Genomic DNA, 27,446 nt, shown 5'->3' on the forward strand with positions numbered 1-27,446 from the left:
ACTACTATAGTAGGAATGGGCTTCGTGTCTATCTTGGTCACTATAATATGTTCACTATGCTGTTTGTAGTAGCTTACCCGCACTCCTATTTTTTTATTCATTATTAAACCTACTCCTGCATTACACCTATTTGATTTTGTATTTATAACCCTGTATTCACCTGACCAGAAGTCTTGTTCCTCCTGCCACCAGACTTCACTAATTCCCACTATATCTAACTTTAACCTATCCATTTCCCTTTTTAAATTTTCTAACCTACCTGCCCGATTAAGGGATCTGACATTCTACGCTCCGATCCATAGATCGCCAGTTTTCTTTCTCCTGATAACGACGTCCTCTTGAGTAGTCCCCGCCCGGAGATCCGAATGGGGGACTATTTTACCTCCGGAATATTTTACCCAAGAGGACGCCATCATCATTTAACCATACAGTAAAGCTGCATGCCCTCGGGAAAAATTAAGGCTGTAGCTTCCCCTTGCTTTCAGCCGTTTGCAGTACCACAACAGCAAGGCCGTTTTGGGTAGTGTTACAAGGCTGTTGCCCTTGCAACTACTGAAAAGGCTGCTGCCCCTCTTCAGGAACCACGCGTTTGTCTGGCCTCTCAACAGATACCCCTCCATTGTGGTTGCACCTACGGTACGACTATCTGTATCGTTGAGGCACGCAAGCCTCCTCACCAATGGCAAGGTCCATGGTTCATGTCTCCACATAATATTCTTTGCTCATCAACCCTCACCAGCTTCAGCAATTTTGTGCCACATGCCTCAGCAATTTTGTGCCACATGCCTATCTATTGTGCCAGCCACTCTTCTCTCCTGCATTCCTATCCTATGTGCTTGGTGCCTCCCTCTGAGCCGCTAGATACCCATCCCAAACTGTAGATCCCACTTGCAGCGCTCTCTCTCTGTCCCCCCACCCCACCTGACGAAACCTTCAACCCAGTCCATTGAGTATCAGCTGGCACAATGTAGAAGCACAGGTTTTTGTGTGTGGGAAGGGGGAAGAAGGGGGGGGGGGGGGGGGGGTTACTCTAGATCGTCAAAGAATAAAGAGTTTCTTACGAAAGCTAGTGTGTTTTCGTTCTATTTTGTGTATGCCTGTCTATGACTCAACCCTTCAGCTATTTAGTGAATGGACTCCTTTACTCCTAAATTATTTACATCTCACCAGAACTTTTCTTACTATAGACATAAAATAACTGACAGATAGCAAAGTTAAATTCGAAAATAAATAAAAAAAGGTTCTCATTGACAACTTCTATTATATATGGAACACAAAACTAACTAAGATGGAAGATTCACAAGACATGTATCTCTTGTCTAGTTGTGTAATGGAACATGGGATCAAGATCAAACCAATTACATTAATCAGGCTTTGGAGAGATTCTAGACTACTACTCTAAGTCAGAGGTTAAGAATTTACTTACTCCTCAAGGTTGGTTTCCGTGTCCTTGCGTTTTCGACCTCGCTTTTTTGGACCTGACAATGGTGAATCTGAGGTGAGTACAGCGGAAGAATTGTCCTCTTTCTTCACAGGTGCACGAGGTGAATGTGACATTGGCGCTTTTTCTCTTGATGGTGTACGACTTTCCCTCCCTTGTGGTGAAATTGGAGACTCTTTCTTTGTTTGATGCGATGTATCCTCTTTAATCTTATTGCGTACCTTCAAGGAAAAAGAAAAGAAGATGCATTTTACCAGAGAAAAGTGTTTGTATAATACATTAATCAAAAAATACATAAACAGTTCATTTCAAAAAACTTATTTTATTTTAAAGACATTTCTTATAAAGATAAAAGGCAAGCATTCGAAATGCATTAAAAGAAACCTTACTACCTATATTCCAGAATGCCTTGATATTATTCTGGAAATTAGATACTAATGAAAAGAGAATAATGCCACTAGAATATTGTAAAAGAGGAACTGATAAATGATCTCCATATAGGAATAGACAAATGGAAAATTAAATAACCAAGAGAAATGAACAGTTATAATTTTCAATCATTTAAGGGTCCATTTCAGAGTTCTTGGGACTTTAGTTTAAGCTCAAGTTTTGTCTGACAAGATAATTAATTTCAGCTACTTGGAGAGCATGAAATGGCTCAGAAAACAAGAAACTGTACAAATAAGAATGGCAGAGAGTGGAAATGTACACCCATCTTTTCCACCAAATTTCCTCATCCTACTGCCATTCACTTTCTCACTGTATCACTTTCGCAAAATCTTACACATCACTTGTAGTCAAACTGTCTTTTCATTCTTCCAGTTCCCTATTTGTTTCTATCTACAATGTTAGCAATCTCTTTACTTGTGATACATTTATCTTAACACAATCTACACTTTTTTCTGGTAATATTTTTAAAGATTTTACCCTCCCTTATTTTACGGATACCACACCCTCTAACAAACACAGAAACTGTATTATCTTTAGGCAACTTACACATGTGACAAGTACAGATACGCATTGCTTTATCAATGAAGAAGTTACCAGAAATATGAGTTTGTGCTGGCAACTTCAGATTGTGTAACCATAAATGTCCTGCACATCAATATGTTTATTATGTTTACTACTGGCACCACGCTACACACATGACTGTTACAAATGTTGAAAGTGACTAATATGAATGTTAGTATATCTAAATTAATGTCCAAGGGTAAACTGTATTCCAGTCTGGTCATACTGACTCAGCCTTGACCGTGTAGAAGTCACTGCTGGTCAAACATAGCTTACTACTGCTACTGTTTGTATGGACTGGTTTACATTCATTAGCTACTAGGTTGGAGAACTTTCTCCCCCTTGATGTACTGGTGTATAGGACAATTATTGTCACACAACCAGATTTTGCAACATGAACTTATATTTAGGGTAATTTTTTTACTGACAAACCAATGTATGTGCATACTCATCATATGTGCAAAGTGTCTACAAACGATACTGTTTTTGTGTTCATATGAGTATTAATATGAATTACTAAGTTAGATTTTATTATTTATTTTCCTCATGACTAGTTTAATTACAATGAATTTTGGTGGACAAATTATAATAAGAGTTCTCTATTTGCTACAACAGCATCAATTTGTAGACATAAGAAGGACAGTACCAGTACAGTCTCTCACGTTAAGTGGCCCTCTGAACTATTAGCATATTATTTAAGTAACAAGAATGTCAGCAGATACATGCTCAACTGAGCATGTGGTTAAATGAAGCTGCCCAGTGTGCAACCAAAGGTTACAGCATCTAGCAGATACATTACAAATGTTATGAGACAGGGTCTCCCATTTTTCTAGAACTTTACCTTCCATTTAAATCTGCGACCAACAACTTTTTTTTTAGTTCCATCTTTCAATATTTCTCCTAAAAATACTAACAGCCTACTATCAGCACACTGTTATTATGAATTTTTCATTAACCTTACGAGAGTGTTTGGAATTTCCATAATTAAGGCAATGACTCTAAAAATTTTGAATTCTTGAGATTAAAATGGTTTTAAAACTGTGTGACCAGCCTACTTTTGTAAAATCTTCTCGGTTTACAAGCCTCATCATTTCAAATAAAACACCTCAAGCTTTCAATAGCTGTCTCCGCCATCGTCGTGAGGAGTTAAAATTGCTGACTGTCAAGACTGGCACTGTTCTGCTTATACAGATGTAATCGCGGCATCTGGAACCTTCAAGAGGGGGCCAGAGTGGCGCATGCATGGAAGACAAGTTCGGCAGCTTGTAGCTTGCCTTCCACTCATGCATCACTCCGGCCCTCTCTTGAAGGTCCCAAATCTACATAAGCAGAACACTGTGCCAGCCCTGGCAGTCAGTCATTTTAACTCCTGATGAAAATGGCAGAGACAGTTATAGAAAGCTCGAATGTTTTATTCGATATGACACAGCTTTGTAAATAGATAATATTTTATTGAAGCATGCCATTGTGAAAGACTCCGAGGGCACATCTTACTTCAGGCTTCCTTGATTTATCGGCCGTCACATCTTCTGTCCAAAATCTGTTAATATTCCTTTTGAATATGATAACTGTGGTGTCACCCCCAGACACCACACTTGCTAGGTGGTAGCCTTTAAATCGGCCGCGGTCCATTAGTATACGTCGGACCCCGCGTGCCGCCACTGTCAGTGATCGCAGACCGAGCGCCACCACACGGCAGGTCTAGAGAGTCGTACTAGCACTCGCCCCAGTTGTACAGCCGACTTTGCAAGGAACGGTTCACTGACAAATACGCTCTCATTTGCCGAGACGAAAGTTAGCATAGCCTTCAGCTACATTTGCTACGACCTAGCAATTGATATTGAGATTCTATTAATGTATCATCAAGAGCGATGTTCTACAAATGTGGATTAAAGTTAAGTATTCCAGAAGCTACGTCCTTTTCTTTATAGCATTCATTACATATCCTGTTTCAGACCTCACGCCAGCCCTGCGTGAGTTTAAGCGCGTGCCTTTCGGCTTCCTCGCATTGTGTCTAGGCTGTCTTGTCTAGACACAACAATAACTACGTTCTTAATTGTATCAAAGAGTGAGTTCACTTCAGAAAGAGTAAATATACATACAGACAGATTGGCTGGCCAATAATTAGATTCAATGGAGCTATTCCAGTACTTATGACAAACATTTTAGTTGTTTAACCTTCAAGTTGATGGTTGCTTTCTGACCTGAGTAACTGAATGCAATGAACGTATGTTATAACTGTCTTTATTAATAAAATTTTGATGGTTTTTATGCAAAACATTCTAGCTACACTTTAAATGTACTTCAACAGGAGCATCAAAAACTACCCAAATACTGCTAAGATGATAAGCAAACTGTGTTTGTGGACTGTTTCTACCAGGTAAGTTAGCAATGACATTTTACAGTTTAATTCTCATTTATAAGAAATGACAACTGTGAAGCATTCAGGTTATTATAACCACGGAAAACTGTATTATTATTTTGCCCCAAAAACAGTGCACAAGATGATAATGTTGACACTACAAGTGAGGAACATTTCCACCTCTAAGTCTGTCAACAGGACCCAACTCCAGTTACTGATCTGAGAGCAAGAGATGTGACAGTGAATGAGTAATTACTAAAATCCACCCAGCCTACACACATCAGTTTACTAGTTTGGGGTGGAGAATAAGGGGGCCAGGGCACAGACTTGTAGTGCACCTGTAATGTATTATAAACTGTCAGCTTTCTAGAAACAGATAGAAGCAATAACTTCACCAAAGGAATAAAGTGTGACCTGGAAGAGAAATATTTCCTGGGTTTATTATCTTGAAACTTTACAACATAACTAGTTGGTGTCTCCAGATATCTTACACTTATCTTCTTTGGGGATACTTGAAATAATGTAAGTAAATCAATTTATACAACATTGTGCATGAGATACTGCAAGGCAGGTTGAATGTATTACTCCGAACTACAGACTGGAATTCTTGATTGCTTGAGACAGCTTCCAAACGAAATCTATGGTATTTTGACTCTTTTTCCATAAATTAATGCTGCAAGTACCATAAATTTACCATAGAAATTAAATATTTTTTATTAATCAAACAATGGAAAATCTGGATGGAATGTAACAACACAATGAAAAGGAAAGTTGCCACTCACCATATGGCAGAGATTGCTGTGTTGCAGATAAGCACAAAAAAACTGTCACAAAAAATTTGTGACAGTCTTTTTGTTGTATCTATCTGCGACTCAGTATCTCCAAAATATTTTTGTCACACACACACACACACACACACACACACACACACACACACAGAGAGAGAGAGAGAGAGAGAGGGAGAAGGAGAGAGAGAGAGAGAGAGAGAGAACCTGAGCCGTGGCTGGCTCACGTCATGCCTTGTTTTCTTATCATTGGTTACAGTCCAGTGGTGTCTTATTTCTTCTTCAGTTACTGCCATAATGTTGCTGTCTTCCCTCTGTGAGTGGCAGCAGCAGTGTCTCTCGATACTAGTACCCGCTGTACTATCTTTGGTGTGGCGGATATATTTTCCAGGTGTGTTGTGTGTGAGTGTGGTCGGTTGGGGCAGAGCAGCGAGGAAGTCTCCGTGGCGCGTAGTCAGGCTGGAGCCGCTGGCGGCGTGCACGCGCTGTTGGAGTTGTGAGGGTTACGAAGTTCGTCACCCACCGATCCTTGACACTAAAGTTGAGTGCTCATTTAACCAACTATCAAGCCTTAACTCTTCATTTGATCCTGGTTGTCGCTTTCTGGGAGATTCCCGTGGCCAACAACGTATGCGCATTGAAGTTGGCTAGAATTGCAGCCATCTTCCTGTGTGGTTTTAACTTAATTCATGCCCTTCATTAATGAAGTGTACCAGCAGTATCTCCTGCCTTGTGGCCATTGACATTCCGGTTACCTGCCCTGGGGCATTGACATAGCTCTCGGCAGTGTATTTTCCTCATGTTGATGCTGTCCAGCACAGCAAGTAGTTCAACAGCTGAGGTGTTGTTTGTAGTTTTGGGTGTTTATTCTGTCTTGGCTGGACTGGGCACCAGTATCCACTACGTTGTGCTATTGACATCTTGTCAATTTTGCGTGTCGGATGGAGCTTAAATTAAAAGTTTGAAATTTCTTTGTCTGTGCTTTAAGCAGTGAGATTGTTTGCGTTTCCGTATGTGGCCTTCAGCCGAGTTTTATGTGAAGCATTTAGGATAAAGCTTTTAGCCTATTTTGGTTGAAATTTAGAAGCTCTTTCCTTTAGGCCTTAAGTTGTAAAATTGTTTTCTGCATGGTGTATTGCCTTCACCCTAAAGAAGTGAAACCTCCAGAAGAACTTCTGTACCTCAATTCCTTGCTTAGGCCTTGTGTCTTGGATTTTCGACGTCGCCTTCAGCTGATTTAAATTAAATCAAAAAGAGGTCTTTCGTTAAAATCTTGAGTGTTTGTGATTCTTGCTTGTGTGATTGTGTGTTTTAACGATAAAGTTTATCTACATCTACTTCTACATTTATACTCTGAAACAGCCACCCAATGGTGTGTGGCGGAGGGCACTTTACGTGCCACTGTCATTACCTCCCTCTCCTGTTCCAGTTCGCGGGAATAACGACTGCCGAAAGCCTCCATGCACGCTCGAATATCTCTAATTTCACATTTGTGATCTCCTCGGGAGGTATAAGTAGGGGAAGCAATATATTCGATACCTCATCCAGAAATGCACCCTCTCAAAACCTGGACAGCAAGCTACACCACCGATGCAGAACGCCTCTCTTGTGGAGTCTGCCACTTGAGTTTGCTAAACATCTCCGTAACACTATCACGCTTACCAAATAACCCTGTGTTATATGTTAGGTGCAACTGGCAGTAACTTATTTATGGCTTCTTTCACAAATAAAACCTCATCCACTGTCCTATTAACCCCAGGGATTCCAGAACCAGTGCCCAGAATGACATCAAATATAATCATCATATTATTGACATTATGGGGAGGGGGGGGGGGGGGGGGAGGGAGAGAGAGAGAGAGAGAGAGAGAGAGAGAGAGAGAGAGAGAGAGAGAGAGAGAGGAGAGGAGGGGGGGGGGGGGGGAATCAGATACATAAGGACCACAGATGTTCCACAGTTTGCGCCCGAGACACCCAACATAACTGTCTCCATGAAGGATCACATGCTGCTGGTAAAGCTGTTTTACAAGAACGGTGAGTGTGTGCCAGTAGCCCAGCAGAAGTTTCTGACATTCAAGGATATGAAAAAAAGGCATTGGGTCTAATGTCTGCTAAGCGTCTGGAGAAAATGATTACAAAATTTGAAACGACAAGTTCCTGTGAAGTTGCAATGTGGCAGAGAGAGGAAAGCAGCTGATCCTGACATCTGTTAAAGATGTGGCCACAGCACTGTAGGAGGGATTGAGCACTGATGTGCGAACATTCAGTGAATGGGAAATTCCGAACACGGAAATGCCTGTGAGCACGGTGCATTAAATCATATGAACCATCCTGCCATTGCTATACATACAAAATCACCCACATTCATGAGTTGCTCCCTGCTGACTTGCCAGCAAGACAAACGTTCTGATCTGGAATTTGTTGCTCACACAGAAGGAGACACGAAATGGGCTGGGGAACATTCTGTGGATAGACAAAGCCCGTTACCATACCCAAAGGCATGTCAATATGCAGAATTGTAGAGTAAGAGGAACAGAAAATCTGCACGCACAGCAATGAGTAATACTTCATTCTGCAGAGGTGACTGTGTAGTGCGAGTTGATGGCACACTTATTTGTATCACATATTTTCCTCGAGGATATCAGTCCTGTGGGTCCTGTTAACTGTATTGTCACTGGTAAATGAAATGAGAGCCTTTTGCACACCACTGTAATTATAACTCTTCAATAGCATGGATGTGGGGGTATGATAATTTTTCTGTATATGGCACTCCTCCACAAATTGCGCAGCCATTGAAGCGGCTGCTGTAGAGGCATTTCAACTTTTGATAGAAAACAGGGAACAGCACACTGAACATGTCTTACACCAGTTACAGGACAATTACAAACCAGTGTCACTTTGCCTTTTATGCAGCTTTTGGCCCCAAGACAATTAAACACCAATGTCATTTTGCTTTGGAAGTGGTTTCTGGCACAGGACAATTAAAAACAAATTTTCCCCATCTGATGTGGTACGACCTTTGCCCATGGTGGATAGGCTTACCTAGCTAACAGTACCACAACTGTTGACTGTCGAATTCGTGCAGTCGTACACATCAAACAGTACAGATAGTGTAACTCGAACCATAGCCATCATACTGTGATTCATCTGTCATTTGTAGCCGATCCCATTTAAGGTAAGACATTTACAGTGCCATCTATTTGTAAACTTTGGCTCCCTGGCCCCTACCCTCCAATGAGGTTTCCCCCTGCATGAGTAATACATAGTTCAAATTTGATGCCTTTCTGAACAGTGGTTGTCTTTCTAGTGTTTTCAAACTGGAACTTTAATCATGGAACCCAGTATGCAAGTAACTGCTTTATTTTTTTCTGAGTTACATTTTCAGGATGTATACATGTACAAGCTAAAAAAATTGCTGGATTTTTCCTGGATTTCCCAGTTAAAAATACACTTTTCTGTGTTAAGAGGGAGAATGTAAAACTTGTCAATCCTTTGAATGGTTAAGGTGTTATATGGCAGAGTAGAACTATCCACTTCTTTAAACCCAGAGAGAGGGTGTGTGTGTGTGTGTGTGTGTGTGTGTGTGTGTGTGTGTGTGTGTGTGTGTGCGCGCGCGCGCCGCGCGCCGCGCGCAGCGCGCGCACGCACACTTTCATATTACTAAAGTATAAATTTGAATTCTATAAAACACAGCACCTTCATTTCTAATTTCCGAAGCATTGAAATAGAGATTGCGATGCACTTTTGTAAGCCAATCATAGCTCATGGTACATGATCTCACCAGCCAATCATAGAACACGTGATGTGGTCAGCCAATAGTAACATCACTGTTAAGTAGTGCGAACACTCAAATAGGAAAAGTTACTGGTTTCAATTAATATACATAGTGCAGCTACAAGAAAAGCTGAGCATTCACATATAATACTGCTTGTTTTTTGCGTGGGCTACACTTTAAAGATACATCACACAAAAGTGCCAGTAGAATTTTATATAATGACATAAATGTCTGGTGTTACAGGCACAAAATTCTTTTAAGTGGCTGGTCCTCAAAGTGTTTAAGTCTTAAATGAGAGTCAGACACACTGTGATTTAAGAAATTCATCTAACATTCTCACACGTAACATAATTCGTCATGCATAAAAGGAAATTTACTTTCAAAGTAACGCTTCTCAAACCACCACCATTCACAATACTTTCCTGCGACCTGTTAGAAATAGGTTTGTTTCAGCAGTTGCCAGAGTGTGCCAGGAAACAGGTGTTACTGCCTGTGTGCAGCTAGAATGACATAGGAAGCCCATATGTTCGTACATATATAGCATTAAGAGATCTTACATTACATCATAAAAGAAACAGGACATAAGAGGCTACTACAAGAGCATCAGTATTTCATACCCATTCTAAAATACATAATTTAGCTTGAAGTGCATAATGAAGTTGGCTCCAGTCTGATATTAAGCTTTTGGGATGTAAATTTTCTTGGTTTACCAGTACTGTATAATTTCCATGTTTGGTTATTTATAACGGCATAATGCCATATGTACCAGAATACGAAAATGTGCACTTGAAATTCAGCGAGCAGTTGATGTAACCAACAGTGTTGAATGAAACACTTTGTTTCAAATAAATTGAAAAATAAAATCAGAAATCTGAAACTGCACATGCGTGATATTTCCGCTTGTTGCTACTGGCAATATAGCTAACGGCAACACTTCTTGTAGCCGGAAGCGGGAGAAGGTACTGCTCGTACGCGACTCAACTGTGCATGCACATGAGCCCATTGGCAACAGCTATAATGTACCTAATGTAAACAATTGTGGCATCATGCTCACCGGAATCAGTTTGTTGTTATGAAGTATTGCACAGTCTTCCCCCTCAAGCCTTTGATACATTTTGCTGTTGGTAGACACTTATGTACGCACTGTTTTTTGTTGTTACAAATGGCGCATTTCCCTTGCAATTTAAGTTTTATTTTGTTTTTGTCTGTTGTTTATGTTTTATTGGTGCAGTGTTATTCTGCAGTAGTGAGAAACAGTAATATTCATTGTTAGATCATCAGTTCTTACCAGTCAAAACTACAAAAATTTAACCGAAAGCTGAAACACTAAAAAATTCCCGACTTTTTTCTGATTTTCTCATGGACAAAAAAATTGCCAAGTTTTCCCCAGATTTCCCAGTGGTCCCAGGGCATGTACACCCTTATTTTTCTAACCCTCTTAATTCAGCATATAATTTCCAGGGTACAGATTGCAACAGCATTAACAGTTCACGTGGAAAAGTTTTAAGTAAATAGTCAATAACTGTGACTCATTTAAACCACATGCACTTGAAAATTCTGTTTCCAAAAATGTATAATTTTACTAAACAAAGATAATTATGAGTGAGATCTCACCAAGGCTTTCACAGATAGAAATTACCCTCTCCAAATTTTACAGAAACATGTCTGCTGTGCCTTCTCTTGCCAGTCACATACCACACCCACCGTCCAGCCACAGAGGAAAGACCCCCACAAAACTTACTATCAACCCGGAATGGAACAACTCAATCACGTTCTCTGCTGAGGTTTTGACTACATCTCCTAGTGCCCTGAAATGAGAAACATTCTCATCATCCCTCCTGCAGTTTTATTACTCTGCTGCCTGCCAAATCTACAATATCACTGACCATCCCCATTCAATCCCTCCTCCCAACCTCTTTCTCCATAGCTCATATCCAGATATTGAGTGAGGTGTGGATTTGTCCCATACATGCTCACACTACATAAAACTCTAGTCCTGTCTTAGCCATTTCTTACCCAATGAGAGGCAGGAACACTGCTGAAGGCAGCCATGAGGTCTACCAATTTAGCTACAATCACAATGTGGCTTTCAATGTGTACATGACCATTTACCAGCTGTCTGCATGATTGGCCACTGCTAAATTGTGTCCAAGACACTGCTGGACCACCTAGTTGTCAATCAGGCCACGCAACATGGTGTGCTTTACATCAAAGACTGTGCCATCGAGATTCTTCCCATCAACACTGGTTTCTGTGAATTGCATAGGTAGGAACACTAAAACACACTCTTCTAACCCCATGTCTCAACCTTTTGTGAATTGCATAGGTAGGAACACTAAAACACACTCTTCTAACCCCATGTCTCAACCTTTTCCAGTCCCTGTCATAACCTCTCACTCCAACCTTACACATATCTCTTAACTCCCTGCAACGCCCCCCCCCCGCCCCCCCCCTCCCTCCTCCCAACTCTTGCAAAGTTCATCGGAATAGCTCTTTTGATCTTTTCTCTGCTTCTATCCTATCTTTTTTTTTATCGTTACCAGCACACCCTCCTGGTGTTGCACCCAGCAGCCACTATCCTGTGCCTGCATACACCTAGTCAGCATTACAGACTTTCTGCCACCTCTAACCACTACCCTTGCCCTCCCTGCCCCACACGATTACTGTTCCCCCACTATCAACCCCAGCCGGGTCTCAGCACATGAAGCCAACAGTGGAAGTTATCCAACAGCTTGATAATATTCAACAGTTTTCTTTCGAATTCACTTGTCTGCTGCTCAATATCACCTCTGTGTGGTTAGTAGCTGTCTATCCAATTCATACTGACGTTAGTTAACAAAATATTCTAAAAACAGAAACTGAGTTTCTGAAAAATTCTTGGTGGGCTTTGCCAAATCCTGGGGATACAAGAGCATGTCCAAAATTCCATTCATGAGAGTAGAACCCAGAATTCACACAATTTGAAGAATATATAAACAACAGTTAAACAAAATAATTTGATAGACATATAAGTACATGTATTAACTATCACTCTTAAATGCTATGTTGTAAACAAATACGTAATTGCTACGTAATTTAACAATTAGTAAAATCACTCTTAAATGCTATGTTGTAAACAAATACGTAATTGCTACGTAATTTAACAATTAGTAAAATCAGTCTTCTGATAGTTTTTAAATAGGCACCATGAACACTGCTTCAGTCAGTCACAACCAAGTTTCAGCCATGTACCTGTCAGTCAACTCACATGAAGTTACATTTGAGCACAGCCAACTGTACATAGCTAAACACCAATTACATAATGTTCATACAGGCAGCTTGTTTTAGCAAGGGTCTCTGAAGTTATTCATATTACTATAAATCGCCATTTGTTTGTTTAGGCTCCTCGGTGTCTGTAGCTTAATTACCTTTTTGTGATAGTTAAGGAGTTTATTATCCAAAAGTTTATCATCGGCATCAATATGGACAGTGATAAGTATAAAATGAAAAGAAACTTTGAGGTGTTGATATGAATTATTTAAAAATTGCTTAAAGCACCTAATAGTCATTAGCTGGACAAAGTAAAAGAAGAATTATGAAACATCAAGAAAGGTTAGTAACCTTACAAAGTTGTCAGTGAGGACAACCCCTGTTCATTTACATCATACAAAACAACTCTTTGTGTAACCTACCTTGTCGTCTTCATCCTGTTTTTTGTCTGTTATTTTTTCAACTTTGACAGTCTTCTTGCAAATATCCTCTTCATTGGAAGTGTTTCCTTTATTTTTTTCCTCTACCTGTTTCACAACCTGAATGTTTTCAGACTGTTTCTCTGGGCCAGTAGCTGGCTCTTCTTTACGAGATCGCCCACGATCTATTCTACCTCGTAATTCCTTCTCTTTGGTATGTTCCTCCTTACGAACCAGTGCTCTAGAACTATCCCTATCTTCAATTTTAACTTTTTCTTCTGATTTTATCTTTTCTTCCAGTCTTTTCTCTTCCTGTTTTATTTGCTTATCCTTTTCATATTGCTTTATTTGTTGTTTCTTCTCTTCCTGCTTTGTTTTATCTTCGACTTTTACTTTCTCTTCATTCTTCACCTTTGATTTCTCAGTCTTCTTCTCTTCTTTAGTCAAGTCAATCTGCATAATTAAAATTAAAAAAAAAATCAAGTTTAAGAAAATCTGTGACACTAGAACAACATAAAAGCAAATACTGAACATTAACACTTTAATACTACCTCTTCCAACACCCATCTTGAAGTTTCCAAAAAACCTCACTCACCATAAAACTACCAAGTTAATCCTCGCCCACAACTTCCTTACCTTAGGGTCAGACCTATAAACAAACCAGAAAGCTTTGGAAATCAAACTGACTGCATCCTATGCCAACCTCCTGAAGAGTTTTTTTTTCTTTTTCTTTTCTGGATGGCTTGCTCCTCTGTTGTTCAGCCCTACAAAGGTCCAACATCAAAAGATATAAGGTGACACCAACCCCTACACTGATCACCCAGAATTACTATGACCTACGGTGCCTCAGAAGGGACCAACACCAGAGCTATGTTTCTCAAGGTAAGCCCAGAAATGTCATCATCTCATCCTGAAATTCTCCCCACACACCTACTTCCAGTTTTTGTCTGCCTCCTAATATATGCAACTCTGTTGTCAAATTTTATATTACCATCCTTATCCAACAGTTCCTTTCCCTGCAACTGTTGCTGCTGTAAGACTTGTCCCATGCACCCACTATCTGGCACTTATTTCAGATATACTGCAAGAAAATTTTACAACTACTCAAGATATGTATTAGTTGATTTAGTTACTGCATGGGCTTATAAAAGGATGATCAAAATCAAAACTTATGGATTTCAGAATCTTCAAAATCTATTTTGGGTTATTCTACATCACAGATAATCTTATTTCTTCTGAAATCAGTTGCCAACTTCTAGAGAAACTGGGATATAAAGACATAATACTGTCACGTTTTATATGTGAATGTATAAAAAATAATGAAATTTCCTGGATGGCGAAAAACAAAATAAGTGAAAGGCAACCACTCACCTATAGAGGACTGGCACACAGCACACACGCAACAGAAAAAGAGTCAATACTAGCTTTTGAACTCTCGCTCTTTTATAGTAAGAGTATTCACAACCACACAGACATTCAAACATGTGCACGCACGCACGAACACACCACGTTTGGGTGTGTGCACTGACTAGAGAAAGAACTCTAAAGCTAATGTTAACCATTTTCTGTTACGTGTCTTAGTATGTCAAGTGCAAGTTCTGTACAGGTAAGCGGTTGCCTTTCCCTTATTTTACATAATATATCAAAATGATAGGCATTGGTGCATGAAATGCCTTTCCTTCACTTGCTGCTGAAACAAGGTCCAGAAGTAAACAAGACTACATTTTGAAATCATTGTGCATGACAACTGGAAAATAAATCTTTGGAAATAATTATGTGGACAGTTTCGTATAGCAAATTTAGAATTAAAATGGCAACTGATGAAAAAGGCACAATGGTTAACAGCACAATTACTATCATGACCTTCACATGGTTTATATATCATTGACTGCAAAATTCTCCCCCCCCCCCCCCCCAAAAAAAAAAAAATTATCCAAATTAGAAAGTTACAGAAATAGTGAAAAACACAAGCCATGGTGGGAAAGTAAGTGTACTGTGACCACAATTGGCTTTTTTTTTGTTTTTGTAGTTGGCAACACTTGACAGGTAGAGGGGGGGATCACCTGACCAGAGTGAGCATCACAGGAACATGGTGGTACATAAACTCATGTTGCATGAAAGATGTCAGTATGAAATTCCGCCAAATGCAAGCCACGTGCTGTGGTCAGTTTCCTATTCCTGAAACACCTACTGAAATTTTTTAGCGAATCAAAACGGTTTATGATGAAGGCTGTATGAACAGAAGAAATGTGTTTAAGTGATGTACGGAGTTTAGTGGTGCAGCACAAAGATCATGACGAGCAAAGGGGTGGAAGACCTTCCATTTTTACTGATCAGTGGGGTGCAAAACATTGAGGAAGACTGTGAACTAGCAGTCGATGAAAGTTTTACAATGTTTCCACAACTCTCCAGGACTCCCTTATACATAGCACTAACAGAAACGCTGGGATACCACCAGCTGCGCCCAAGACCCTAAACAGCTGACAGATGAGCACAAGAAAAATTGGGGTCAACAGACCTGTGAGTTTCTTGGGCAACTTGAACTGGAAGGTCAGGATTATCTGAGCTCTATTATGACTGGAGATGAAACACCCGCTCATTACATGCCTAAGACAAAAAGACATTCGTCACAGTGGGGTCACACCAATTCCCTACCTGCCAAAAAATTCAAAACCACAATTTTGGGCAAAAATTATGGCCTCAATGTTCTAGGACTGAAATGACATAATTTTTGTCAAATTTATGCCTGAACAATACTGTGAGACCCTAAAAAACTCCCCCGGAGCATTCAAAACGAAAGTAAGGGAATGCTGACAAGAGGAATGTGTGTGTTGTACGACTAAGCCCATCCTGAAACAGCCTTAGCCACCAAGGCACTATTGGACACATTTGGCTGCTAAGTTTTGAACCCCCAACCCCCTTTGGTATTCCCCTTCTTCTCACCTCCCTGAAGGCACGCAAGAATGAAATTAAATTTTCAGTCAATGAGCAGAAGCACAAAGATATTCTGAAAGGGGGGGGGGGGGGGGGGGGGGGGGAGACTGGCAGCAGAGTTCTTGGAGGAGGGCATAAAGAAGCTCAAGCCATGGCTCACCACATGCAATGAGTGGGATGGCAATTACGTGGAAAAATAGGCAACAAGTGCATCAACAATACCTTGATTTTTTTCCAAAAACACTTTTTCTAAAAAAAAAAAAAAAAAAAAAAAAAAAATACTATATGAACTATTGTAATCAGGTAAATGTTAAATATCCCACCCCTTCAAATCTCAAATTGGGAGAAACTTGTACAATGGCACGAGTATCCGTATGCAGTTTAAACAATGAACTGTATTGCGATCACCTGAACTAAGTTGAGAATTCGAAGAAACAAGAGGAAACTATTCTTACCGTACTAAGCATTGTGGATCTTGAGCACAAATTACAAGAACTTCAGTAACTTTTTGACAAAATGTTTGCTCCTGCCCCTCCCCCACTTACTATTTAGCAACAGATGTTACCAACTACTGTAAGGAATACAAATAAGCAATCCACGTAAGATATCAAAGACCAGTTTCATTTAAAAAATAACTGTACATATATTTATGGTTAAACAAATGAAGTAGGGAAGTTTGAACATTTCACCTTTTCTTTGACTTTTTCCTTTTTTATGTCTTTGGTCCTGGTAGACTGCTGTTCTGGTGGTTTCTTCTCATCCACTGAAGATGGTTTTGGTTGCTCCTTTTCACTCACTGCAGTCACAGCCAGCTGCTTTGATGTGACTTCTGTGGATTTCTCACTAACTGCAGGTGGCTTTTCCTGTAACAGATAATTGCCATGAATCAAAACTTCTAAAACCAACACAGTTTCTTCCAACCTAATTATATAAAAAGTATCCTTCAAAAATTGGATCTGAAGCTTCCTTTGCCATTTAGCTATACAATTAGGGAATCAACAATTCTGTGACAATTTTGAAACTGTTATGGATGTAGGAGGATAAATATAAAGATATGACTAGTTTTGAGATTTTCAAAACTGTAGTATTATACAATAAAGTAGTTCTCATTTCTTAATTACATAGCAAACGAACTTCAAATACTCCATAGGAATCATGTGCATTACCATAATGATAAAGTCCAAATTATAGCAGATTCACAGAGGATATCAATATAACGGCAAATCATACCCTCACATGGTGGTGTGTTCACACTACATAAATCATCAAAATGAAGTTGGTTTGAACATAGTATAAGCACTAAAGAAGTACCAATAGCAGTAGCTGAATTTATTAATGATTAAAGTAAATTAATAACTTGTTCTTGAAAATGGTCATATGGTAATTTGCCGGGGTGCCACCTGTAGAAGTATGCAGGGACATGGTGGGAACGAGACAGTGAGCTGCTACGTGCAGCATCAAGAAGCTGTGCTGTGGGAGGGGGAGCAAAGGGTAGAGTAGAGAAGTAGAGAAAGGGAAAGAACTATGCAGGTGCACTGGCAAGAGTACTATGCAGATGCACTGGCAAGATAAAAGGCAGGGGACAGGCAGGTGGGTAACAGGGACTGGTGAAAGTTGAGCCCAGGGAGGTTACTGGACCGGAAGATATGTTATAGGGAGAGTTTCCACATGCAAAATTTAGGAAAGATAGTGTAGGTGTGTAGAATCCAGATGGCAACAGCAATATGAAAGTGATGGACTGCTACTCACACATTACAAAACAGATAGAAAAATATTCTGAAGCACAAGGGACTAATAGTGCTACTTTTTTGTGATGAACGCTAAACAAAAGAGAGGGTCCTCTGTTTCATATGACAAAGTGCAAAATATGAATATTACTGTATGTTGAAAAAAAGCTACAGCTTCAGTATTGGAAACATCACCAATTTTGTTACATAAAGAATTATATAACATGACAGAAGTATGGGAACATAACTTTAACTGCACATTCTAGATAACTTGGACATCTTTTGTCTGTGAGCAATGCTCTACCACTGCAACGTATTTCCAGTCCATCCGTGATGGAGCTTCCACAGTTCTGAATTATCAGATTCAGATTTGGAAACAAAAAGTGACTTAACTCATATTAAGAGTAGCAAGCGAAACTGCTATAGTGTGGGTACACATACACTATGTGATCAAAAGTATCTGGACACCCCCAAAAACATATGTTTTTCATATTAGGTGCATTGTGCTGCCACCTACTGTCAGGTACTCCATATCAACTACCTCAGTAGTCATAAGACATTGCAATAGAGCAGAATGGGGCACTCAGTAGAACTCAGGGACTTCGAACATGGTCAAGTGATTTTTGGTGTCACTTGTGTCATACGTCGGTAGACAAGATACCCACACTCCTAAACATCCCTAGGTCCACTGTTTCCGATGTGTTATTGAAGTGGAAACATGAAGGCACATGTACAGCACAAAAGAGTACAGGTCGACCTCATCTGTTGACTGACAGACCGCTGACAGTTGAAGAGGCTCGTAATGTGTAAGAGACGGACAGCTATCCAGACCATCACACAGGAATTCCAAACTGCATCACAATCCACTGCAATTACTATGACAGTTAGGAGAGAAGGGAGAAAACTTGGATTTATGGTCAAGTGGTTGCTCATAAGCCACACATCATGCTGGTAAATGCCAAACGATGCCTCTCTTGGTGTAAGGAGTGTAAACATTGGTTGACTGAACAGTGGAGTGACTAATCACAGAATACAATGTGATGATCCAATGGCAGGGTGTGGGTATTGCGAGTGCCCAGTGAACATCAGCTGCCAGTGTGTGTAGTGCCAACAGTAAAATTTGGAGGCAGTGGTGTTATGGTGCGGTCGTCTTTTTCATGGAGGGGGCTTGCACCCCTTGTTGATTTGCAAGGTACTATCACAGCACAGGCCTACACTGATGTTTTAAGCACATTTTTGCTTCCCACTGTTGAAGAGCAATTTGGGGATGGCGATTGCACCTTTCAACATGATCGAGCACTTGTTCATAATGCACGGGCTGTGGCAGAGTGGTTACACGACAATACCATCCCTGTAATGGACTAGCCTGCACAGAGTCCTGACCCGAATCCTACAGAACATCTTTGGGATGCTCTGGAATGTCAGCTTTGTGCCAGGCCTCACCGACTGACATCGATACCTCTCCTCAGTGCAGCATTCCTTGAAGAATGTGCTGCCATTCCCTAAGAAACCTTCCATCTCCTGACTGAATGTATGCATGCGAGAGTGGAAGCTGTCATCACGGCTAAGTGTGGGCCAACACCATATTGAATTCCAGCATTACTGATGGAGAGCGCCATGAACTTTTAAGTAATTTTCAGCCAACTGTCCGAATACTTTTGATCACATAGTATATAGTCCCTGACACAATGGGTTGTGCTTGGAGGTCTCCCTGAGAGATGGATCTGTTCCATTAGCAGGCAGGGGCACTTCTTTTTCCAGTAACCATTTGCAGAGGTTGTGCTAACTGAGCACTCATACATGGAATTGCCCATTTGTATAAATGACGGCAACAGTTGCAAAAAGGAAAGCATTTACAGCATGTCTTGGCTTCAGTGATAGGGCAGAATGGAGATGATCTAAGTAATAGTGAAGGCAGCATTTCCATCAGATACAATGTGTACTAAGGACACCAACTAGTACAGAACAGAGATAATGTGGTATTTTCGATTTACAGGGATAAATGTGGTTTCTTTTCATTGTTCTCTTCTTGACTACAATGTCAGTCTACGAAAAATCTGTAATCATTTAAAAAGAACTGCCCAGACAAGAATTATTTTCACTGAGTATAATATTAATGGAAAGGGCTGAAATGCAATTTGGTAACTCAAACAGCAAATTTAAAAAATGCATGAAAGTAATGATTTAAATGCTGAAACACGGGCAAGATGCTAATTTCAGCAATAGCCTCATAAATTACTCTAAATATTCTAGATGATATTTTATTTAGATTTTCAGACACACTACAAACATTTATCAAAAACTGACAAACATACCTGCCAAAAGGTGATGAATAACGGAAAAATTTCAGGAAGAACAACAAAACTATAGTGTTATCAAAACAAGAGCTACTGCTTCTCATACTTCGTATTACAAAAAAGTTGTATGGGAAGAGGTGATACTAAGAATAAAATACTTAATGTTGGTGATGGAACTCTTCCTCGAATCAACTGCTTTTTTGACTTTATGAAATTAAGCAAACATAATTAGGCAATACGTAATCAAAAGAAAGTGAAGCTGTTACTTGCTTTAAGTTACAAGGTATTTATGTGCCTTAAATTTCACTGGTAACCATGGGAACTGACAAATCTGCTTCTTGTTGACAGTAATAATGAAGCGACGTAATTCAGAAAGATCAGCAAATTCTTATATTAGCCATTAATCAAAATTTACTAATCAGGCTCAAGTCCACCTAATTCCAAAGCAACAAAGATAACTCACCTTTTCTTTATCTTTCTCCTTTTCCTTTCCCTTCTCTTTTGATTTGTCCTTTTCTTTTGTTTTTTCCTTATCCTTCCCCTTTTCCTTTACTTTATCCTTTTCCTTCTCTTTTTCCTTTTCCTTTTCTTTATCTTTTTCCTTCTCCTTCTCTTTCTCTTTCTCTTTCTCTTTCTCCTTCTCTTTTTCCTTCTCTTTCTCCTTCTCCTTCTCTTTTTCTTTTTCCTTTTCCTTATCTTTTTCTTTGTCCTTTTCTTTCAAAGTGTTGACCGGAGTTGCACGATCTCTATCCCTTATGAGGCTACGGCCTCCACGATGGCGAGCCCTGTTCCCCCTCGGGTGATTAACCATAGTGCAACCTAACTTTCGATAGAAATCTTCAAAGCTATGTAAGAATCTGTTGGCAAAAGTGGTGATGATCAGCTTACATAGAAATGGTCTTCTGCATTCATAAAAAACCAGAGAGAATACATTTAGTTCTAATGTTTACCTTTTATATGCAACTTTAACCAGGTTCGTATTGCCACTAACATCACCAAACCCCAACTTGTGAGTGATTGTCTTCCACTGATTATGATTTGTGACACGATTATATCCACCAAGTTTGTCAACAACCTGCAATGAGTAGCATAAAAAAAATGATGTAAGTGTCTCTATTCCCACTCACTTTGGTCTGCACAAAACAAAGAAGCTTCACAAAAATATCTCCTAGCACATTGCAAGCCCTTATTTTCAAGTCATTTTAAATACAGTTACGGTACCATTATATAAATGCTGGTCTGTGAAGTGATTCACGGCCCCAGACTCTCATATTTTGCAATAAATCTAAATCTGCTTAAGCAAAATCATAAAAACTAATAATTGACGCAAAAAAAAAAAATTGTTGTAAAAACTAACTGCAGTAAGATAGCAGTTGTGAAAAACAGGATATCTTAATTTACAAGAAAGTTACAGAAACACAACAACAAATTATAAGCATTCTGCTGGCCTAGTAGAGAACTGAAGGAGATTAAGGTACGTGTTGAGAAATGAAAATACTGCACCCAAATCTTTTACTGAAAAAGAGATAGAACAAAAAGATGAATTATAAAGTAAATATCAACATAGTTAATAAACCAACTTACCAGAATTTAATAGAAAGTGTTTGTACAACGAATATATTTAACTGAAATTTTCAGAAACATGTGAAATGTTGTTAGTCAGACTTTATGTCACTAATCTTCACAAATTTAGTTATTTGGGTGCCCCCACTTCATATTTTAGCACATGTAAAATACCTTGAAAAGTTTATAAAGGTCAACATCCCTTCCAGAAATAACAGGCCCTTTATTAATGGGAGTGCCACGATCATCCATAAATTTGTACAGCTGGGCCACAAAATGGTCCTTTTCTTCCCGTGGTTCATCATCCGAGCCCTAAAACGAAATATTTATTACGGAAAATGATGAAGCTTATTATTATTACTATGACAATATTGTGGAGGCAATATCATAACCATTAAATAACATTACTTTTTGAATGTTACTCACGTCACTGTCAATTCCGTCACTATTTGCACTACTTTCATCCAGACCAAACAGCAGGTCACGGTCCCAGTGAGGTGGCAATTCCTCTTTGTCAAGAAACTGTAATGCCTTTTCAACCGCTGAAAGGAAACGTGCCATGAAATATCAGCAGTTTAGCATGACTGTATTTTCTATATTATTATGCAATGCAAAAGCAGGCTCCACTTTTGGCAGAGCAGAACAAACAATATTACCATAGGTAGTACAGTTAATAATTTCATGTACAACAAATCAACATATTATGGCATATTCTCTAATACTGCTGTTTACATACCAGTCTTTAGGGTATTATTATCAACCTTCCCTCCTATCTCCCTGGTGAATTCAGTGGCCTCCTTTTTTGGAACTGTAAAACTAAATAAATTTCCAAATCAATATTTCCAACCATGAAAGAGGATACAACAGACAACAAAAATGAGACTGATAAGAAAATGGAACACAGCAATTTGGTGTAACTGCTTTATACACAAAAAATTACAGCATAGAAACAGTTACTGTGTTAACTACCTTTAGATGTTTACTAAAATTTATTTTATGAACTGTTCTCACGGTACCTCGAATCGGACAATTTCTAATTTAAGTGTAAGATGTTAATGTAATTACTGAGGTAATATTTATTTCCGTAAGACCACAAATTTGATTGTACAATCTTCAATATATCACAAGCACTGTACAGATTACACAATATAAGTGAAGTACCATTATCTGTTAACACTAAGCACAAATCTGAAGTAAACAAAACCATTGACACCATACAATGGAGGATAATATTTTGAAGAAACCAATGCGTATAAATTCTATATTATGACAAAAGCCACAAATATGTTGTGCAATAGTAAAAATTATTGCATGTGTCAGTGACATCTTGATATGTAGGAGAAGCTGAATTGACTGCAGCAGAAAAGGAATGCTGACAGTCCTTTACATGGAATGCTTCAGCTTAGTTATGGGCACTATAGTTCTACATCGTACTACAGGGATCTCAAGAAACTAGATTATATCTGATACAACAAATGAAGCACAGACCTGCATGTAACATTTCTTATGGCAATTAGCACTTATGTAGTAAATGAATAAAAATTGAAGCACCACTCATTCCAAAATAATGAAAGTAAAAAGCTTTATACTGTGACAAATAAGAAATGAAAATAAACACAAATGGATTTTACATATTAATGTGAAATTTAATTTCTCTTGTAGCTAAGGTACTTGAGAAATAGTCTATAAGTAACATATAGATCTTGCAAAATTTCATAATTCCAGAGAGGTAAAATTAGGGTTTTTTCAGTTATTTAGAACTCAACAGTCATTCCTCCATTAGGACAGCCCTACTACACCAACAGAGTGTGCACACTTCAAATTCACTACCTTCAATCTTTCAGTAGTTTGAAAACACAACACAATTTTGAAACTGATCCTTTGAAAAACTATAAATATTACTAGAGAATTAAAATTTCAGGAAGATTACTCACTATCTGCCATCCTTGAATGATCGCACTAAATATTCATCACGGACACGGATGCGTACTGTATCTTGGGCAGTTGGTGCCACTACAAGACCTGGAAACCAATTATCTTTCTGTTTCTTTTTGTCTCCAAGCTCTACACAAACAACTTTTCCAATATCAGCTTCTTTCTCCTCCTTCTTCTTTCCCTTGCGTTGACTCTCTTCATCTTCATCACTGCTGTCATCCCTGCAAAACAATTGTAAGGACTGCCATATTTTCTTGCAACTACAGTAGAAGCCACACAACATAAGAAATTATTTGCAGTCAAATGTACATATCACCCATTTGTGTCTGAATGCAAATTTCAGCTCCTTGCTGCGACTTTAACAACTTGGAATGTAAGGAAATCTAAATTACGAGTATAATAATTCATAGAATATAAATTAACAAGTATTTTCTGTTTCTATTATTGTTTTTAAGTTTTTTAAATTGTTTGTATACCACACAATTACAAAACTTCAGAATATACAACATCTTCCATTTTTCTGATACTGTGTGGTAAGAGTAGGAGCTGGCTCTCTGAACTACCAGCTCATGAAAGGGCAACACACAACTCGGCTCCCCTCCGCGTACGCGCGCGCGCGCGCGCGCACACACACACACACACACACACACACACACACACACACACACACACACACACACACACAGAGAGAGAGAGAGAGAGAGAGAGAGAGAGAGAGAGAGAGAGAGAGAGAGAGAGAGAGAGAGAGAGATGGTAAAACAATTCCAACGTATTTGAGTATCGAACATAGAGCCTTGCTTATTGTTAATGTAAACAATAACCTTAAAATGAATGCGTACATCAGTTGAGATCACTGGTGTACGAGTTGTGAGAGCTACCTCTCCAGCTGTTGAACATGAGGATAGTAGCTTTCTCATAGTTTTAATCTGGGAACAGATACCATTACAAAGTTTTGGAGGGCTGTGCAGTAGTATTACAGGAATGCTGACTTTAAGCCTCATACGTGGAAAGCCAGCTGGATTCACTGTATTTAAAAATTTGTGTGGAAACAGAGTTGCATCTTCAGTGGTGATTACAGTATCAATTAACTGGTTTTCTTTATCTTCACCTATTACTTTTTCCAAAATATTATTTTTATTTCAGGTGCTGAAATGTTTCAGGGTGTAACGACTGCTCTTTCACAAAGCCAATGGTATGGATTTCGTACCAGATTGACATTAGGATCAACTTAAGAAATTAACAATCCAGGGTGTATACGTGGGCAAGGAAAAAAAATTCCCGGATTTTTCCCGGATCTCCCAGTTAAAAATACACTTTGTCCCGGGTGGGAAACACTTTCTCCCGGGCGAAAATACACTTTTTCCGTGTTAAGTGACAGTATACGTTCCCTCAGGGCAGTAAAATTTATCAATCATTTGAATGGTTATGGTTTTATACTGTGGCTTAGAATTTCCCAGCACTTTAGAAAACGAAACTCAGGGAGGAAAACCATGTTTTGGAAAGTTCTTTAATGTGCGGCAACATATACGCTGCATATTTTTGTATTATGAACGTATAGATTCGCATGTTACTTTCCGAAACATTGAAATCGGAATTGCAATGCGCTTTTGTAAGCCAGTCATAGCTCATGTCATGTGATCTCGCTAGCTGATGACGGCGGATATTCATAGCATAGGTCAAGTGATGTAGTCAGCCAACAGCATCACAGTAGCGCAAACACACAAACAGGAAAAGTTAATGGTTAAATCAATATACACTGTTTCGACAGGAAAAGCAAAGTTTTCATTTTTAATATTTGTCGCAAAGATTAATAAGCTACAAGAGAAACTAAGCTTTCACATATAATGTTGATGTTTCCTGCGCGTTTTACACTTTACAATGTCACATAAATGTGCCAGTAAAATGTTTAATACCAACATGTATCTCTGATCTTCTGGGCTCGAAATTCTTCTAAATGGCTTGTCATAAAAAAGTTGATTTTTAAATGAGAGTCAAACTCTCTGTGATTTAATAAATTCATCGTACATTCTTGTACATAATTCATCTTGCGTAAAAGGAAATTTACTTTGAAAATAACGCTTTTCAAACCACAATTCACAATATTTTCCCAAGATCTGTTACAAATAGATTTGTTCCAGCAGTTGCCAGAGAGTGCCACAAGGCATCCCCGCACTTGCGCAGCTACGATGACGTAGGGAGCCTGTATGTTCGTATGAGTAAAACATTAAAAGATCTTACATTATGTCATAAAAGAAACAAGACATCAGAGGATACTCCACGAGAGTCAGAATTTCTTGAACCATACTGAAATGAATAATTTGCATTAAAGTGCACATTCGTATGTCCAGATTCCCAGTGAAGTAGGCCTCGATCTAATATTAACCTTTTCAGTGTTGTTTTCGGGATGTAAATTTTCTTGGAGTACCAGTACTGTATTGTCTCATGTTTGTTTCTTTATTATGTCATAATGCCATACGTGGTAGAAGATGAAAACGTGCGCTTGAAATGCAGTGAACAGTTGAAACTAGCCAATAGTGTGGAATTAAACACTTCGTTTGAAACAAACTGGCTGCCTCATCAGAAAAGATAAATAAAAGCCGAATTTCTTTAGCAAAGAGACAAAAATAACTTCATATTTCTGCAAGGCGATTATTGCTTGACTGTCAGAAAGGTGGAAATAAAATAAAATCTGGAACTAACAACATACTGTAGCCTTCGATAATTATGTGGATGTATTTTAATTCACTTGATAGCTCCCAGCCACAGAAATCACTTTTCTTTCCATTTGACCTGAGAGCAGTAGACGAAGAGGAAACAGCAAAATCACTAAATGTAAACACAGATCACATGGATTTACGATATTTCGAACCGGGGCAACACTAGCTGGCACAACATTACCAAGTTCCTCACTGGCACACATATAACTACACTCATATGATATTGTTTTATTTCCAATATTGAATAATTGTAATGTAAACTGAATATCACCATATTAAAGGTGTACTCATGTTAGTTCCATACAGGTCATGATTTAAAATGGGCCTTGATAACTTCAGGCCTTGTCTTTTAGGTATAACTGCCAAAGTTTGCTGAAAATCACCATAAATACAAAAGTTAAGCCACCTATCAATTATCATATCATCTATGATCTCTTAAGAGTACAATCGATAGCTTCAATAATATTGTGTTTACAATAGTTGTTTAAAAAATATGTATAACCTATGTCTTAACAGTATAGAGTACAGTTTTAGTTTTTGGGATAATGTGCAGTAAAAGTTAGTAATAGAGCACATACAACTGACCACAGCATGGATAAACCGGTTGGGCTCATCAGTATGGGAGGTATGACAGAAATTTCTCCACCTGCTGTATCTGCGAAAATAGTAGTTTCAATGACATTATTTCACATAGTTTTAATGTGTGGAGTGGAATCATTACGAAGTTTTGAATTATTCAGGTTGGATTGTAGTATTCTAAACACAATACAGAGGTTTTCTGTCACAACTGAGTGCAAGAAGAAATGCGAATAGCAAATTATCACAACACAGCAGATCATTTTCTTTCTTCCATTAGGTTATAGCAGAAAAACGGTAAAGGCAAGGAGTTTGAGTTTGGGCAGAGATCTCTGCCCAAACTCTTTGCCTTTACAAATGTCTGCTTGTGTCTGTGTATGTGTGGATGGATATGTGTGTGTGTGCGAGTGTATACCTGTCCTTTTTTCCCCCTAAGGTAAGTCTTTCCGCTCCCGAGATTGGAATGACTCCTTACCCTCTCCCTTAAAACCCATATCCTTTTGTCTTTCCTTCTCCTTCCCTCTTTCCTGACGAGGCAACCATAGGTTGCGAAAGCTAGAATTTTGTGTGTATGTTTGTGTTTGTTTGTGTGTCTATCGACCTGCCAGCGCTTTTGTTTGGTAAGTTTCATCATCTTTCTTTATATATATATATATAT

General features: G+C 38.9%; 1 protein-coding gene across 1 annotated transcript in view; it reads right to left on the reverse strand.

Annotated features, from left to right (window-relative positions):
• The window catches only part of LOC124800838 (AT-rich interactive domain-containing protein 4B-like), a 159,428-nt gene that overhangs the window by 63,990 nt on the left and 67,992 nt on the right, over positions 1-27,446 (reverse strand). The window contains exons 6-15 of the mRNA XM_047263030.1: positions 23,495-23,716; positions 22,297-22,376; positions 21,987-22,102; positions 21,735-21,872; positions 20,948-21,072; positions 20,623-20,854; positions 20,461-20,514; positions 16,663-16,836; positions 13,043-13,492; positions 1,427-1,662 (exon numbers count right to left, since the gene is read on the reverse strand). Coding sequence (XP_047118986.1) covers positions 1,427-1,662; positions 13,043-13,492; positions 16,663-16,836; positions 20,461-20,514; positions 20,623-20,854; positions 20,948-21,072; positions 21,735-21,872; positions 21,987-22,102; positions 22,297-22,376; positions 23,495-23,716 — 1,827 coding nt within the window. The remainder of the gene's footprint in view (positions 1-1,426; positions 1,663-13,042; positions 13,493-16,662; positions 16,837-20,460; positions 20,515-20,622; positions 20,855-20,947; positions 21,073-21,734; positions 21,873-21,986; positions 22,103-22,296; positions 22,377-23,494; positions 23,717-27,446) is intronic.

The sequence above is a fragment of the Schistocerca piceifrons genome, chromosome 1 (assembly GCF_021461385.2).
Source record: "Schistocerca piceifrons isolate TAMUIC-IGC-003096 chromosome 1, iqSchPice1.1, whole genome shotgun sequence".
Taxonomy (NCBI): Eukaryota; Metazoa; Arthropoda; class Insecta; order Orthoptera; family Acrididae; genus Schistocerca; species Schistocerca piceifrons.